The following is a 14,550-nucleotide window of genomic DNA, read 5'->3' on the forward strand; positions in this document are numbered from 1 at the left end:
ATTACTGCAGATTATTTCCAGCCATACCATGTTACTTTGAATCAATTCCGCTTCTTTTTGAATCTGTGTAATATCATTAGATTCAAAGGGGTTACTCTTAGTTGAAATTGTTCTTGGTGAAAAAGAAGTTAGGCCCAAAATGATTCATGATCTTCTTGTATAAATGGCACAATTTTCTCTGTATAAATGCTGCTGTCATCACATTTTTCCCCCTGCAGCTGAGGTTGGATGGTCATAAATGTTAACTATTTGGCACTCTTTATGCACTGTTATGCCTGATTAACTCTTGTATAAAAAAATTGTAATAGCTGCAGTAAATTTAAACTTTGTATTGTGAAGTCACAACTCACCCTAGAATTTCTGTTAGAGAATAATCAGCCACAACTATTCATTCATCTAATCTTCCTGTTCCACGCTTAAAACATGTTATGTGTTAAAACTGTAATAATACAGTTAGATGTAAAATCTTATAGGACATGGTTTAACTGTGACTCCTCCATTGGATGATGTTTTTGTCTTTGTTTTAAAAAGTATATTAAACACAAAGAGAAACATTTCAGCAGACTTGGCCAGTTAGTGAATTGTGTATCTACTTGAAAATTTGTCCCCTTGGTAGTCAAGTCGTATTTGCATGTTAAATACAAATGTTTCACAGAGTGATCTTTAACTAAATCAGAAAAAGACACAGGAGCCTGGCTGAGACCCATACAACTGTTATATTGGCATCAGTCTAAAGAAAGCAATGATACATTGCTTTGGAAATTATCAAGAAATGTAAAAAATGCATCTGCCCTTTTTTGTTGTTGTGGTTGTTTTCATAGTCATCAGTGGGGTGGGGCTAGGGTCAGGGTCAGAAAACAAAGCAGAAATAGATACGGTCCTGTACAAAGTGCTCCTTTGGCTGTTCCTTCAGATTGCGATTCAGTGGGGGTTGGGATAATAAAACAGGGTGGATCCCTTGCAGTAGCAGCAACATCTGCATCATTGTAACCATCAACATCTTCATTGTATGTGTTCATCTGAAGAGGCAGACAATGCAGAAAAGTTCTGGGGCTAAGGGAACGCAACTCTGGATCATCAGTCCCATTTCCCCCATCCTTTCAACCACACAGAATTAGGAAGGAAAAGAAAAATGCATCCAATGCAAGTGATGTAATGGCCAAAGGTAATGGGGGAAGATGGAGGTCTTGGTATTTGCAAGAAATGTCTTTAGTCTGCAGTGAAGACTGTTGTTGAGCTGCAGAAGTGAATAAACTCAAGAGTGAAGTTTTTTCTCCCTTCTAGAAAACAAAGTCTTTAGCTTCAGTAAAGCATCCATCTGCAATGCAGTGATTGTATCCAGTGTGCAAACCCAATACAAAGGGGAAAAATATTTTATAACATTAAACCTTTCCCTACTCTTCCTTAGCATGCCCTGGACTCTGCCCCACTTGAAGGAGGCAGTAGCTCTTTGCTCACACCTCTTGCAGTCTCTCTTTCTTTCTGTATATTTGAACTTAAATGGCAATCACCCACCACTGTGCTGGCACCAGCAAGATTTCAACTATTGTCTACCAAGTTGACAGTTACCAACAGGCACCTTTGTGTCCACAGTAACATTACATATGTATGATTGTTTTGACAACTGTCTTGTGGGATTTCTTATAGAATCATACTCATTAGTGAAGGAAGTGATATCGTCTGATGTTTTAACAAACTTTTTCTTCAATCACAAACTTAAGTGTGAGAGGAAACTGATACCCTAAATGACCAATATAATAGCAGAAGGACCTACTTTAAATAAATTGCTTCTTTGTCACGGGTTCTGAGCACTCACAATTCTGTGTCTAGAAATAAGAAGGTGCCCATAGATTCTGTACATTTCCATTAAAACTAACAGTAGACCATTCTATGCACGTCTGTTCAACAGAAATTATAAAACTTAAAAGAAAGTGTTTAAATCTACTTGGTATGTATATGTTCTAGTTTACATGAAAATTTGCATAAATAACCCATCAGGAACATTCATAGAATGTGCACAGATGGAGGCATGAATGGAATAGTGTACATTGTCATATTAGTATGCATAGTCTCCAAGTGATGCAGGTTAATGAGCACAAATTGACAATGTATACAGAATAGTTCATAATTGTCAAGAAATATAGTATTTCTATGGAGACTACACATTCTGGTGCAGTAATATGTAAAAAACCTTGGATGAATTCAGATCTTGTAATATCGTATTGATCGTGCAATGCAGTGTGCAGAATTCCTTATTTAGCGTTGTTCCTTTTGACCAAACTCGATGTTTACTTCTTTTAAGAATGTGGTCCCTGGACCCAACCCAGTGCAGCCCCACAGCAGCTGTGAGAAATGGCTGTTAAAAATAAAGCAGAGTCTGTTTTGTCTTTAATGCCCCATGGGGGGGGGGGGGGGGGGGGAGAGAGATTCTTGCCTTTCCCCAGCCATTTCCCACACCAAAACAACTTGGCAGGGTGATGGTGGAGTTGTGCATGTATGTTAAGTGCCATCAAGTTATTTCTGTCTTATGGTAAACCTATGAATTAATAACATCCTATTGTTAACAGCCTCGTTCAGGTCTTGCAAACTTAGAGCTGTGGCTTCCTTGACTGAGTCAATCCATCTCATGTTGGGTTTTTCTCTTTTCTTGCCACCTTCAACTTTTCCTAATATTACTGCCTTTTCCATTTTTGTTGCAAATGGAAATGACTCCCCCTTAACACTATTTCAGCATAGAAAATGGTGGCTGGAGCGGGGAGTCAGGAGCCTTGTGGAGGTGTTTCAGGTCCAAAGGGCTCTGTTTACTTTTTTAAAAAATAGCCATTCACTACAGCTGTTGTGTGGTTGCAGAGAACTCATTGTGTATGGGAAACCTGGATCGAACTCTTCCCAAAAGTGAACATCTGATTAGCTCCTCCTCCATCTTGTCAGTGCTTTCATGTGAATGTGCAGTCACATTTTAGCTGTTGCTAATCTCAACAACTTTATGACAAAGCCCCTTAGTACTTAAATAATTGAGTGCATTAAATCTTTTCTCTGGCTGAAAATGCTTACATACCACCAGAAATAAAATAGCACCGTATATAAGCAGTTACCTATATAACCAGAATTAATGCTTATAAGGGAACATGTAATAATCAGTACCTTGAACAAATGGTGGTGACCTTACTAATTTATGTCAGGTACAAGTATAAATCTTAATTTATCCACCCTCCCCCACAAGTGAAGAATAAATGCAAAAAATTGATTATTTTCTTCCATTTGTAATGCATGTTTATTGTGGGAGTGGGGATTCTAGTCCATTTTAGGACTGGTTTACACATTCATGTCTGCTACTTGATGGGATCCTATGGATCTTTTCTTTTGTTGGAGGAAGGTGCTTTGTGCTGAAGGACAACACTATCATTAGTGGAATGGATCTGTGGGGTTGATCTCACCTAGTTGCCACTTAAGAGCGTACGGATGAATGTATTAACTGATTGAATCAAAAAGATTTGGGCCCTATTTGGGTTATATGAGAACTATGTTAGCATACCTTTCTCCCTAACCACATAGGTAATATAAAAAAACCCTGGACCACGTGGGAGGAGTCCAATTCCTCAGCAGTATTGATTTTCTCAAAACTGGGGTAACTCTGGGCTGGGGTTTCAGGCATTCCCTTCATACCAGAGAAAGAACTCATGTTACAGCTGCTGCTACATTGCAAAGCTAACATTAGAATGCCCCTTGATAACATTTGGTTATGTGGAAGTTCTATCAGTGGAGTTTGAGTAATTTGCTTTCTTTTGTGATTGTATTCATTTTTATTTCTTTTATTTCCTTAGTGTTATTTCTTGTGCAATTGCATTAAATGTGAGGTAAGACACGCTGAATCCCATGGATTAGGAGAAATTTGGGATATAATATTTTAAATAAATATTGGGTGATTTGGGTCATGTATACATGCTGCTACAAGTATTGATTAAAATGTTAGGGTTAGGGTTACTGGGCCATACTGAGTACAAATACAGAGGCTGCTAGTTTGGAGTAATTAAATCATAGAGAAAGTATTCCAACAAGAAAATGAAGTGGGGAATTCCAAATATATCCAATTTTCTAAAATTAAGAGAAGCAAGGCAAAAAGGGCATTTTTGTGAGTAACTGGCCCTGTTTTACTCAGTTCTGAACCGTAAAGTACAAACTGCAGCATAACATGTGCAATTTCTATCTTAATAATGGATTTTTATTTTATGTGTGATTTGCATTTTTCTTTTTAAAGTATCAATTAACTGATGGGCATAATGTTATTTTACAATAGAGCCTTACAGCTTTTGTAAATTATTACGGCTCTCCATTGCTAGAATCCCTAGGACTAGGAGTTAAGGCTCCCAACTAGCATAGGACACAAGGTAGAACAGCATAATGGCTACAATCCAGTACAGAATCAAATTTGCTCAAGACGATTGATTGCAAAGTACATTTAGTTCTGTATTAGACTGCCTATTCCTTAAAGTAGAGAGTGTGTGTGTGTTTTTACTTACTGATAAGTATGGGATAAATATCAATAGAGGTTTCATAGCTGCATCAGTGAACATCTCTGTTGGCACTGCTGTTGCAAAAGTAGGTGTGCTGCATTAGGTTTATCTTTGTTAAAGATTTTGATTTTCTGCCTACATTTGAAAGTATTTTGCCTGACACTTAAGATCTTGGGGGCTATAAACCACTGACTTTAGAACAGTTTAGCAAAGTTCATTTGAAAGCCTTCAGAGTAAGTGGTTTCAGTATTTGTGGCATTTGGGTTTGTTAAATGTTCAATGAGGACCCTTGCTGGACAGGTACTTCAGCACAAGCCGAGGCCACGTATCTGTTATCCAAAGCATCCCCAGCAAATATTGCTTCCAGTGTATTTTATATAGTTTTGCCGTCCATGCAGCCTGGAATGATATTTGCCATTAGCCATATTACCAAAGTGTTAAATCTTATTATTTTATTTATCATAATATTTAAATACTTCTTAGCAAATTGCCACTTAGTGAGTTCTTCCGCATCTTACACTTATACATCTGGTTCTTCTTTCCTACGGACAACATATTATATTTATTGTTTGTTTAATTTTATTTTTGTTATCAATGTACCTCTCCAACTTATCCTGATTATTTAACAATGCTTTGCCTATTCTGTAGTTCTAACTACAAATTTAATTTAGCAGAAGCATAATTCCTAAAGAAATTGGACTTAATAGTTCTTTCCTGTTTCATGTAAAGCCTGTTAATTAATCCATTCTATTAGCAATTTTTGCCCATACTTCAAGAAATCAGTTATCTTCTCCAGACTTTCTTAGAGTTGCTGATGCCAGCTCAGCTTATACAAACAGATCTACCTGACTATCCTGATGTGTGGACTTTGCCACCCTTTAGTGAGGAGAATTATTGAGAGAAACTGTGCAAAAGAGTGAAATCTGGATAAAAATTCCCAGCTTCACAAAGCAAGATACTCTTCCCAGCTCACTTCATTATCGTGCACGTTAAGGGAAGTGCAGAAAAAGGAAAGTGAACACAAGATATGCAAAATCAGTTAACGTTCAACCTGTCAGTGGGTTACAGAATAGTTACTTACACTAGGTACACTTTGTTCATTGTACAAATTAAAAAAAGAAAAAAAATTAGAATCCCGTTTTCCCCAACCACACGTAGAAAAGCACTTAAAAGTTCAAAGGTAAAGCTTGGCACACTCCAAATACGAAATGATTTACTTTACATGCAGCAAAATATACAAGAATTGTTATTTTTCCTTTAAACAAACTTAATTCATTATATTCGCTTGGCACAATTGCAATTCATTTTAAAAAAATAGTTCAAAAATACTGAAACTGACCTGAATTCAAGTATTACGGTTTCTTCAACAGAAACATTATCAATGCAATAAAACATCACACAGAATATATCGAAACGTAGCTCCTTCTCACTTTTTTTTGTATATTTAATCCCCTAGGGGTTTTCTATACAATTTTAATGCCAACACAATTCACAAATTGTATTCAAAATCAATATTATTGCATTGTTTTTGCATATCTTGTGGAACAGAAAATGCAAAGAGTTACTGATTCCCCTTTCAGAAGCAGAGACAATGTTTTTTTTTGCACTCAAATGACCCCAGATACAGTTCTCCTGCAGTTATAACCAGGAAGTGAAGAACTGTATGCACTTATACACTTTCAAGCGTGCATTCGCTCTCTCACTCAGTCCTGCTCACTTGCTCACTCACCCGTAAATAACCTAGCATTAAAAAGAATCCAAATCGATCATTCATATGTGCAAGACTATATCAAGTGCATTGCCTACTATCTTTAAATTATAAAACAACAACAAAAAAGGAGTTTCCCATTATTTCAAATAAAATTACAAATTCTGGTGTACATAATGGTTGGCAAAACTTTTCTAATATCATTATTAGCTTCTACCAAATTTCAATGGAGAAAAACAAAATTTTAAATAGTACAACATAATCAAACCAATTTTAAACATTATCAAAGGTGAAAAATTAAAATAAAAGGTAGGTGATTACAAAACTTTTGTAAACACCCCCTTTACCCCCTCCTTCAAAAAATTAAAATACAATAAAATAAAGTATTCAAAAATAAAAATTGGAACATGCTTTCAAGAAAATATCAAACAGCAAAAACAAAGATAAATCTACATAAGCCCATCACCACCTCTCTTCGAAATGGGCGGGTTGCCTGAACTCCGATTTTGCAGATGGCTGACTTCCTGCTCTTTGAGCAGTTGGCACAGCGGGCTGCCTGAGCTCTGATTGGTTGACAGAGAAAACTGCCTGGGAGTCTCTGCATTTCTATCAACAAGCTTCTGCAATATTGCCACCTGCATCTCCTGTACCCTTACAGCTTCTGCTTCCTCCTCCTCAGCAAAGTGTAGGGATCCACAGCAGAAGTCTACTATTCCACTTGCAGATCAGAAGGGCCTTGGCTTTATGGAGACATTGAGGCTCATACAGAATATGTGCAAAATGATTTTTTTTGTACAAGCAAAGTTGAAAGACACCCGTTTGATGCAGTGTCCTTTTGACTAGGGCCATCCACAGGAAGCTGAGGTTTTCCTTCATATTCAGGAAGCAGCCATTGTTCCTTGTGCAGGGACTGAAAGGAGGAGGGAGCTCACTCTCCTCCTCCTCCTTCATGGACACATGCTGGGGTTGTATATTCACTCTTGAAAAGCTCTTTTACACCACCCAACTCTGCGACTCGTCCCAACAGAAACGAATGAAGAACGCTGTTCTGGTTACTCCAGGTCACGAGAACAGTGAGGCACTTCTGAAACAAACCCATTAGGAACATTGAAACAAATTAAAAAACCAGCATTACTTTCAGCCTTGGCAACTACAGGCTGCTGATATAAATCCTGCTGTCCTTAGACTCCTCTTGACTTTTTTTACAATCTGGGTTCTGGGCTGCTGCTTCTTCCTCTCCCACACAGTCCTGCCCTGAGTCCCTGCAGTTAACAAAAGGCAAGAGGTTGCCATTGGGGCTTGGCTTGCTGTTACCATTGAGAATATTGTCTGCAGCATTCTCCATCTCTTCTATCGTCAAATCACAGGCATCCGCTAACTCTTGGGTCGTGACCTCAATGAACTTTGGATCTTGAGCAAACTGCACCAGTCCTTCAGAAATCAAGACCTTTAACAAGGCAGAAGATCAGACAAGGTGGAAAAAAGGTGGAAATAAATATTAGCATCATCTATTATAGGCAGGGCCAAAACAAGATCAATGAAGATTCTTGACAGTAACTTCGTGTGTAGTGGTGGTAGTATGCTTTACAGTACAATTATCATATCCCTCCTTAACAAACCAAAAACCTACACTGGGATACTCACATTGGTAAGAGGAATTTTATTTTTCTCCTTTTTTTCCCCATCAGCATTACAGTGCCTATGGAGCAGTTACTTCTTCCTCAGTATCATTAACATATTCTAACATATCTCTTGGCAGTCTCCTGGCTTCAGTATGTTCAGTGTAGTTTGCTGAATAGTATTAACAATAGTAACCCACTTGGCTGCATATTATTGTTATTGCTATAGATACTAGCTAATAAAGCTATTGCTTTAGGGAATCTTCTGGTTAAAGCAATCCTGGTTTGGTAATGGGGAACTACAAAAGCAGCAAGATTAAGGAGTCATGGGTGAATGGTTTATTTAGGCGTACAGTAGAACTGTTGTAGCATGGTCAACTATGCTACAACACAGAATGTCCCCAGTTTAAATCTTGCCTCTGTCGTGAATGCACTGATTAGCCTTAAGCTAGCCACTGTATCAGGCATATCAGCAATATGTGGATAATTATACCTATCTCACAGGGTTGTTGCAAGCACTATAAAATAATGTATGTGAAACACTTTGAATACTTCAGAGTGCCCATACTACTTCAACATTTTATTCATGCATTTTTTGCAATCCCATCTCTATACTGGAATTACCGAATATGCTATTACTGCCATTATCAGAGCCCTTCAGGGGACGGGCGGTATATAAAATTAATTATTAAATAAATAAATCATTACACCTATTACCGCTATCACATCAAAACTGTGGAATTCCCTCCCCAGGGAGATTTGTCTTTCTCCCTCTATCATTGATTCTAACAATGGATGCAAGGCTTTTTGCATTGCACTATGGATCCTATTTGATTGCTTTTGTTTGCTTTAATTGCTGTTCTTACATATGCACTGTTTTCTAAATTGATTTTAAAGATGTCTTTTTACTGTTCACCATCTTGAGGGCCCTAGATGGATGGCAAGTTGAAATGCAAATGTTGTAAATAAATATATACATAAAAACTCACCGCTTCTACAAGGCTGTTAGCGCTGCCGTGAAATGGCCTCACACACTCTCTAGTCTGGCTGGGAACTGTGAGGGAGACTGGCCTCGCTTTTCGAGTACTGCCAGAGCTAGTGCCATCAGAATATAAGGAGCTGCACTGTATTGATGGGAAGCTACTATTGAGTTTCTCATTGGATTCCTCTTCATCAAGCTGTAAGGTTTTAATGGGCTGCTGTGGCCAACTCTCTGTACACGGTGTAGTGAGGGGTGTGGCACATGATCGAGTGGCTCTTACGGGCGAATGGCATCTTTGAAGAAGAGGGCTCATACCTGTGACTGCTAGTGCCTGTAGACAGAGAGAAGCAGAAGATGGAAAATGACAATGACTACAGGTTCAATCATAATATGGAAGAGAAATTACACAAGATAAATTATATAAATATGTATAATGAAATAAATTCAAATGTAAGGAGCAGTGTCTTGGAGGACATTGCTTTAATATTTTGCTGTCCTATTTCAAACATAATTATGTCTGACAACCCCTCCCCTCACTCTGCTTCAACAAGTCCATGCAGCTCAGGAATGGGCATGAGTTCTGCACTGCCAGTAGAGGAACTCTTGTTCTCCCTGTGCCTTTTCAAGTGCCAAGAAAGCTGTGCACACTTACCGTGCAGCCATTTCTAACTCTCTTTGAAATGGTAGCAGTATTTACCAATTTGATCCATGCACAGTCACATCTAATTTGGCTCTGAGAAAGTATTTTAGTTATCTTGATCAGGAAACATCTACAACTTCTTAAGCCTTTCTGAGATACATCAATCAGAAATGCACACAGTATTCAAAATAAGGCTACATCATAGCTGTATACAAAGGCATTACAGTGTTGGCTGTTTCATTTACAATCCCTTCCTTATAATTCCTTGCCTGGAGTTTGCCCTTTTTCATTGTTGCTACATACTGGTTGATGAGCTTTCTGTCACAAACCCAAGATCTTTTTCAGTCTCAGTCTCAGCTAGGTCAGACCTCAACAGCATGTTCATCACCTTACATCACCTTATACTTACCCATGCTGGATATCATTTCCTACATTATGGCCACTCACCCAATTTAGTGAGATCATCTTGGAGATCTTCACAGGCAGCCTTGGCATTCATCCACCTGGATAATTTTGTGTCATCTGCAAACTTGGCTACTACACAACTCGTCCTTAGTTCCAGATACTAATCCTTGTGAAACCCCACTGCATACTTCCCTCCATTGAGCAGATTGTAATTTATTCCTACTTAATGTGCTGATGAGCATATTAATTATTGCCAACATTTATATTTTTAAAAAGCTTGAAAATCTTATGTATCTCTACACTATACACTATAATAGAGATCCCCAAATTCCCCAATCTTTCTATTGGGAAAATTGAGAAAGTCATCAGACTTTTTCATGCTATACATATTGTATATGTAAATCCTTGTCTTAAGCTTTCTATTCATTCTAAAAGATACAATATTTCATAAGAGTTTTGTTTCAGTGTACTCAATTTTTTCAATTTTTCAATTGGAAATCAGGGGAAAAAACCCTTCCACATCTCTGTTTGGGGCCTCATTAGGGAGAAAGGTGAGGTATAAATTAAGTTAATAAATGACCAATACAACATCTGTGATGACTGTTCAAATTTCATTAGCTGCACATTTACCTACTATTAGGTGAACATACAAAGAACCCTTCCGGATCGAACCCTTAGTCCATCCTAGCATCTTATTTTACTCAGTGGCCAACAAGTTGCCCTGGAGACCGACAAGAAGGCACACAGCCCAAGGTTTTCAACTGATGCTGCCTCCTAGCACTGCTATTCAGAGGTCTGCTGCCTCTATAAATGGAGGTTCTCTCCAGAGAGAATTTCTAGAAAGCAATCCTAAGCAAGTCTACTCAGTGGTATGTGTGGGGGGTTAGTTGCACCATGACTGGAGATGGCACAGCCACAGTGCAGCTACACTGTGTCTAAAGAGGCTTGCTGCACAGCAGCCAGCAAGCCAACAACAATGCTTCTCCTTCCCATGTGAAAGTGATCTATGCAGCACAATGGACAGCACCATTGATTTTATCAGCATAAGTTGGTGCTGGCAAATGGGAAAGTCCCAGGCCAAAAGGATCCAGGAAGCTGACTAAAGCCAGCCCACCCCCAGGAATACACCTCTCAAGGCAGACTCAAGGCAGAGCCAGAGAAGTGCTATCGCCATGGCTGTGCTACCACCTGAACGTTGCACTGCTGCGCAGCTCCCTAGCACTACTGTAAGTGCCTCTGCGCTGGTGAAAATGCCTCTTATGCTAGTACAAGAGGCATTTGTGCCAGCATCAGGGTCATGCTGCCTCCTATGCAATTTTGCCCCCTCCTCCATCAGGATTTCATTGACAAGAAACAATTATTAAGATTACAGTGTCTGTCACCCTTAGAAGCCCCCTTCACTAATTCACCAATATTACTAAATCTTTATGCAAGTGGAGAGTAATCAAATAAATTGCCCGAAGCATGTGTTCTGTTCCAGGATTGTTATATTACTATTCTTTTGAATCAGAACTTCAAAATCATTGCTGCATTAAATTCAATGATGGTTTTCTTATTATTTGTAATCCAACTGTCCATTCAAGTGGTTGACTACATCTGCTTTTATCCCAGGGTTACCTTCTCTCCCAAATCTATTTCTACAGCTAATTAGCTTTCCAAACTAGCATGACTGTGCGAATCCTTATCTATAGTTTGGGAAATATTGCCTTTGAGCTTTCCATTATTCCCAAGCCATCCAACACTTTAGCTGAAATGCAAGAACTCTTTTCCTCCAAAGCTTGTTGAAATTGGCTGTGTAAAGCTTATTGCAAAAGTCTTAATGAAATTCTTACTCACCTGGCATCGATAAAATAAATGCAATGTGAATAAGATTAGTGGAATCTGATAATAAAGTATAAATAGTGCGGGTTCAAATTATACTTAAAATGACGATCACTGAGCTTGCAACCAGCCAAACATCACTACCATATCATTATTTTCTTGAACAGTTAAAATTAAAATGGAACTTTTCAGAAAATCAAGTTATACAATGTAATGAAATACAAATATAGGATATTTCTCAAAAATGCTGGACAAAATTAAAATCTTTACAAGCTTCATAAATATTGAACAAGAAGGACACAGATTGTTTTGGGAGAGAATTCCAGCAATATGGTCCCACAATTGATAAGGCTCTGCTACATACAATAATTGAAATGCACTTGTCAGAGAAATGGAACATGAATCACCCCCCACCCCACCCCCGTCCTCAAAAGAGCTCAACAGATGCAGGAGTTCATATGGGTGGATACAATCATCAGGTATAATGTCACCATACTATACAGGACATCAAACTAATAACTAACATTCTGAATTGAACCTGGGAACTAATTAGCAGCTGGTGTAGCTGAGCAAACATAGGGGCAGTTTTGTGTAAGAGAATACAAGCTGGCCTGCTTCTGGTGCCAATCCTCTGTTGGTAAATGTACAGCCAGATTGCACAGCAGCTGCAGTTTCCAAACCAACTTAAAATTTAATACTAAACAGAGTGCAATAGAGTACTGCAAGCAGAAGATTACAACAGCATGAATAAAAATGACATCTCCAGGAAAGGGTTGGTTAGGATGTCACATGTAACTGATAAACTAGTACTCCTGACCGTGACTGCCACACCTATGTTGGCCAGAACTGGGTTCAGAAGCTCTCTAAGAAACCATAAAGAAAAGTGAAATCCCAAGGCTAGTCGAGAAGTCTCACCTGTTGATGTACCAGATGCAAAGGTAGTACTGTCTTTTGTGGGCCTACTGCACTCGGATTTTTCTGTCTTTTTAGACATTCCAGATGAAAGGATGCTCTTCGATCTGAAAAGCCAATTGCACAGTAATATGAGGGTGAAACTCTAACACACATCAGGAGGTCCTGGTTTGTCTCATACTGCTAATAAAGAGACCAATGCATTTGCAACGAAGAACTGTTAGATAAAGGGAATGCTCAATGCTTCCTTCCTTCATCCATCTCATCTTATGGCCAATATATATGTTTTAAACTATCCTTACAAGATATAAACAAAATTTGTCCTTTAATAAAGAGCAAGTGTCTCAAAACAATTATAACATGTGAAACCCCCTTAATATAAATCATCTGAGTGCCTTCACTGAATTATCTAGTGGATTGATTAATTACCATTAGGATTCTAAACAGAGTTAGTTACACCATTCTAAATCCATTTAGGTCATGGAGCTTAAAAAGGTCACATTGCCATTGTATTCTATTGTTAGTAAACTTGGTTTACTAAAACGATTTTTTGTATTTAGTGGTATTTATAAATTACATTTCCCCCTCATGAGTATTTTTTAGGATATTGAAAATTAGTCTGAAAATGAGTATTGGATGGACATTTATGTACTTATTCATTTATATTCCAGCTTTCTCCACAACAGGGACCCAACGTGGCATACATAATTCTCCTCCATTTTATCCTCACCACAACCTTGTGAAGTAGCTAGGCTGAGTGTGGGAGATTGGCCCAAAGTCTATCAGAAGCTTCCAAGGCAGAATGGGAATTTGAAATTGAGCTTCCCATAACCTCTACGCACACTGTCTGGCACACTGGTCCAATAAGACGCTGACTATTTATTTAGTCATTTCTGATATATTAATTTTGTGCGTATTTTGTGAGTATAAAGGACTCAACTGATGTTGTAAAATCTCTGTATATGGTTTTCACATACTTTTTGACATAGCAGTCATTTGTATTTTAAATTTTGTGCTTGATCTTCTGCTTTACAATATTAGGAATATTTTATTATTATTGTTGTGTTTATTAAAGGAGACAAATTGTTCATTAAAGAACATATATTGTTCATAGGTTATTTTTTCTGTATATTCTATTTGCTTTTTCAATTTTTGTATAGCTAGCAAGATCCCCCCTTTTTCTTCATAGCTCATATTTATTACATCTTGGCATGGAGAATGTAAACTACATTTATTTAAATATTGCATCCCACCTTTTGAGAAAAAAGAATACTCAGGGTAGCCCACAATCTGACAAAATTAACAATAAAATTAAAATCATAATAAAATAACAAAAATATACCAATGCAGAGAACATAGACAGATCATCAACACCAGCAAATTAGCAGCCAGCTATGCAGAAAAGTCCCTGCCAGAAGTATACATCTAATGCCCTCTGAAATAAACGATTTTTGCATTGCATCAAAAGACCAACAGTGATGGGGCAGAGTAAATTTCCATAGGAAGGAAGGTTTTCTGGGGTAAAACATTTACATGGAAGAACCAATAGATGCCAAAAGGATTAAGCATCCCACCCCCCTGACAATTATACTTTACAAATGCCCCCTGGCCATATTATCCTCACAAATACAATTTTAGGATTATATGTTTGCTGAGGCTACATGTAGTTCTGCACTTAGAATTAGTTTAAATATTCTGGGTAGATGTCAGATGAGATAATCTTACTACAGGGACAGGTCCATAGCGTAGTCCTTGCCGAAGTGTCTGGAGTGTACCATTTCACACAACAGATAATACAGTTCTTGTCTATTTCAAAATTGCCATGCACATAGAAAACGTAATGCTAGGGCGCTAATTTCTAGCCTCTCTCTGACATGCTAGTTTTCTATATGCAGGGATTTTTAAAGAGCAAGTGTTCATCATGTGTATCCCCACCTGTAGTATGAATT

General features: G+C 38.0%; 1 protein-coding gene across 6 annotated transcripts in view; it reads right to left on the bottom strand.

Moving 5' to 3' along the window:
* Positions 1–697: 697 nt before the first annotated feature.
* CACNA1C (calcium voltage-gated channel subunit alpha1 C) overlaps positions 698–14,550 on the bottom strand; it is a 563,646-nt gene continuing 549,793 nt past the window's right edge. For all 6 annotated transcript variants that reach the window (XM_048499569.1, XM_048499568.1, XM_048499567.1 and 3 more), the window contains 3 exons: positions 12,605–12,708; positions 8,831–9,154; positions 698–7,669 (listed from right to left, as the gene is read on the bottom strand). In XM_048499569.1, the coding sequence (XP_048355526.1) occupies positions 7,373–7,669; positions 8,831–9,154; positions 12,605–12,708 (725 nt within the window). In that variant the 3' untranslated portion in view covers positions 698–7,372. The remainder of the gene's footprint in view (positions 7,670–8,830; positions 9,155–12,604; positions 12,709–14,550) is intronic.

This window comes from Sphaerodactylus townsendi, linkage group LG06 (assembly GCF_021028975.2).
Source record: "Sphaerodactylus townsendi isolate TG3544 linkage group LG06, MPM_Stown_v2.3, whole genome shotgun sequence".
Classification (NCBI taxonomy): Eukaryota; Metazoa; Chordata; class Lepidosauria; order Squamata; family Sphaerodactylidae; genus Sphaerodactylus; species Sphaerodactylus townsendi.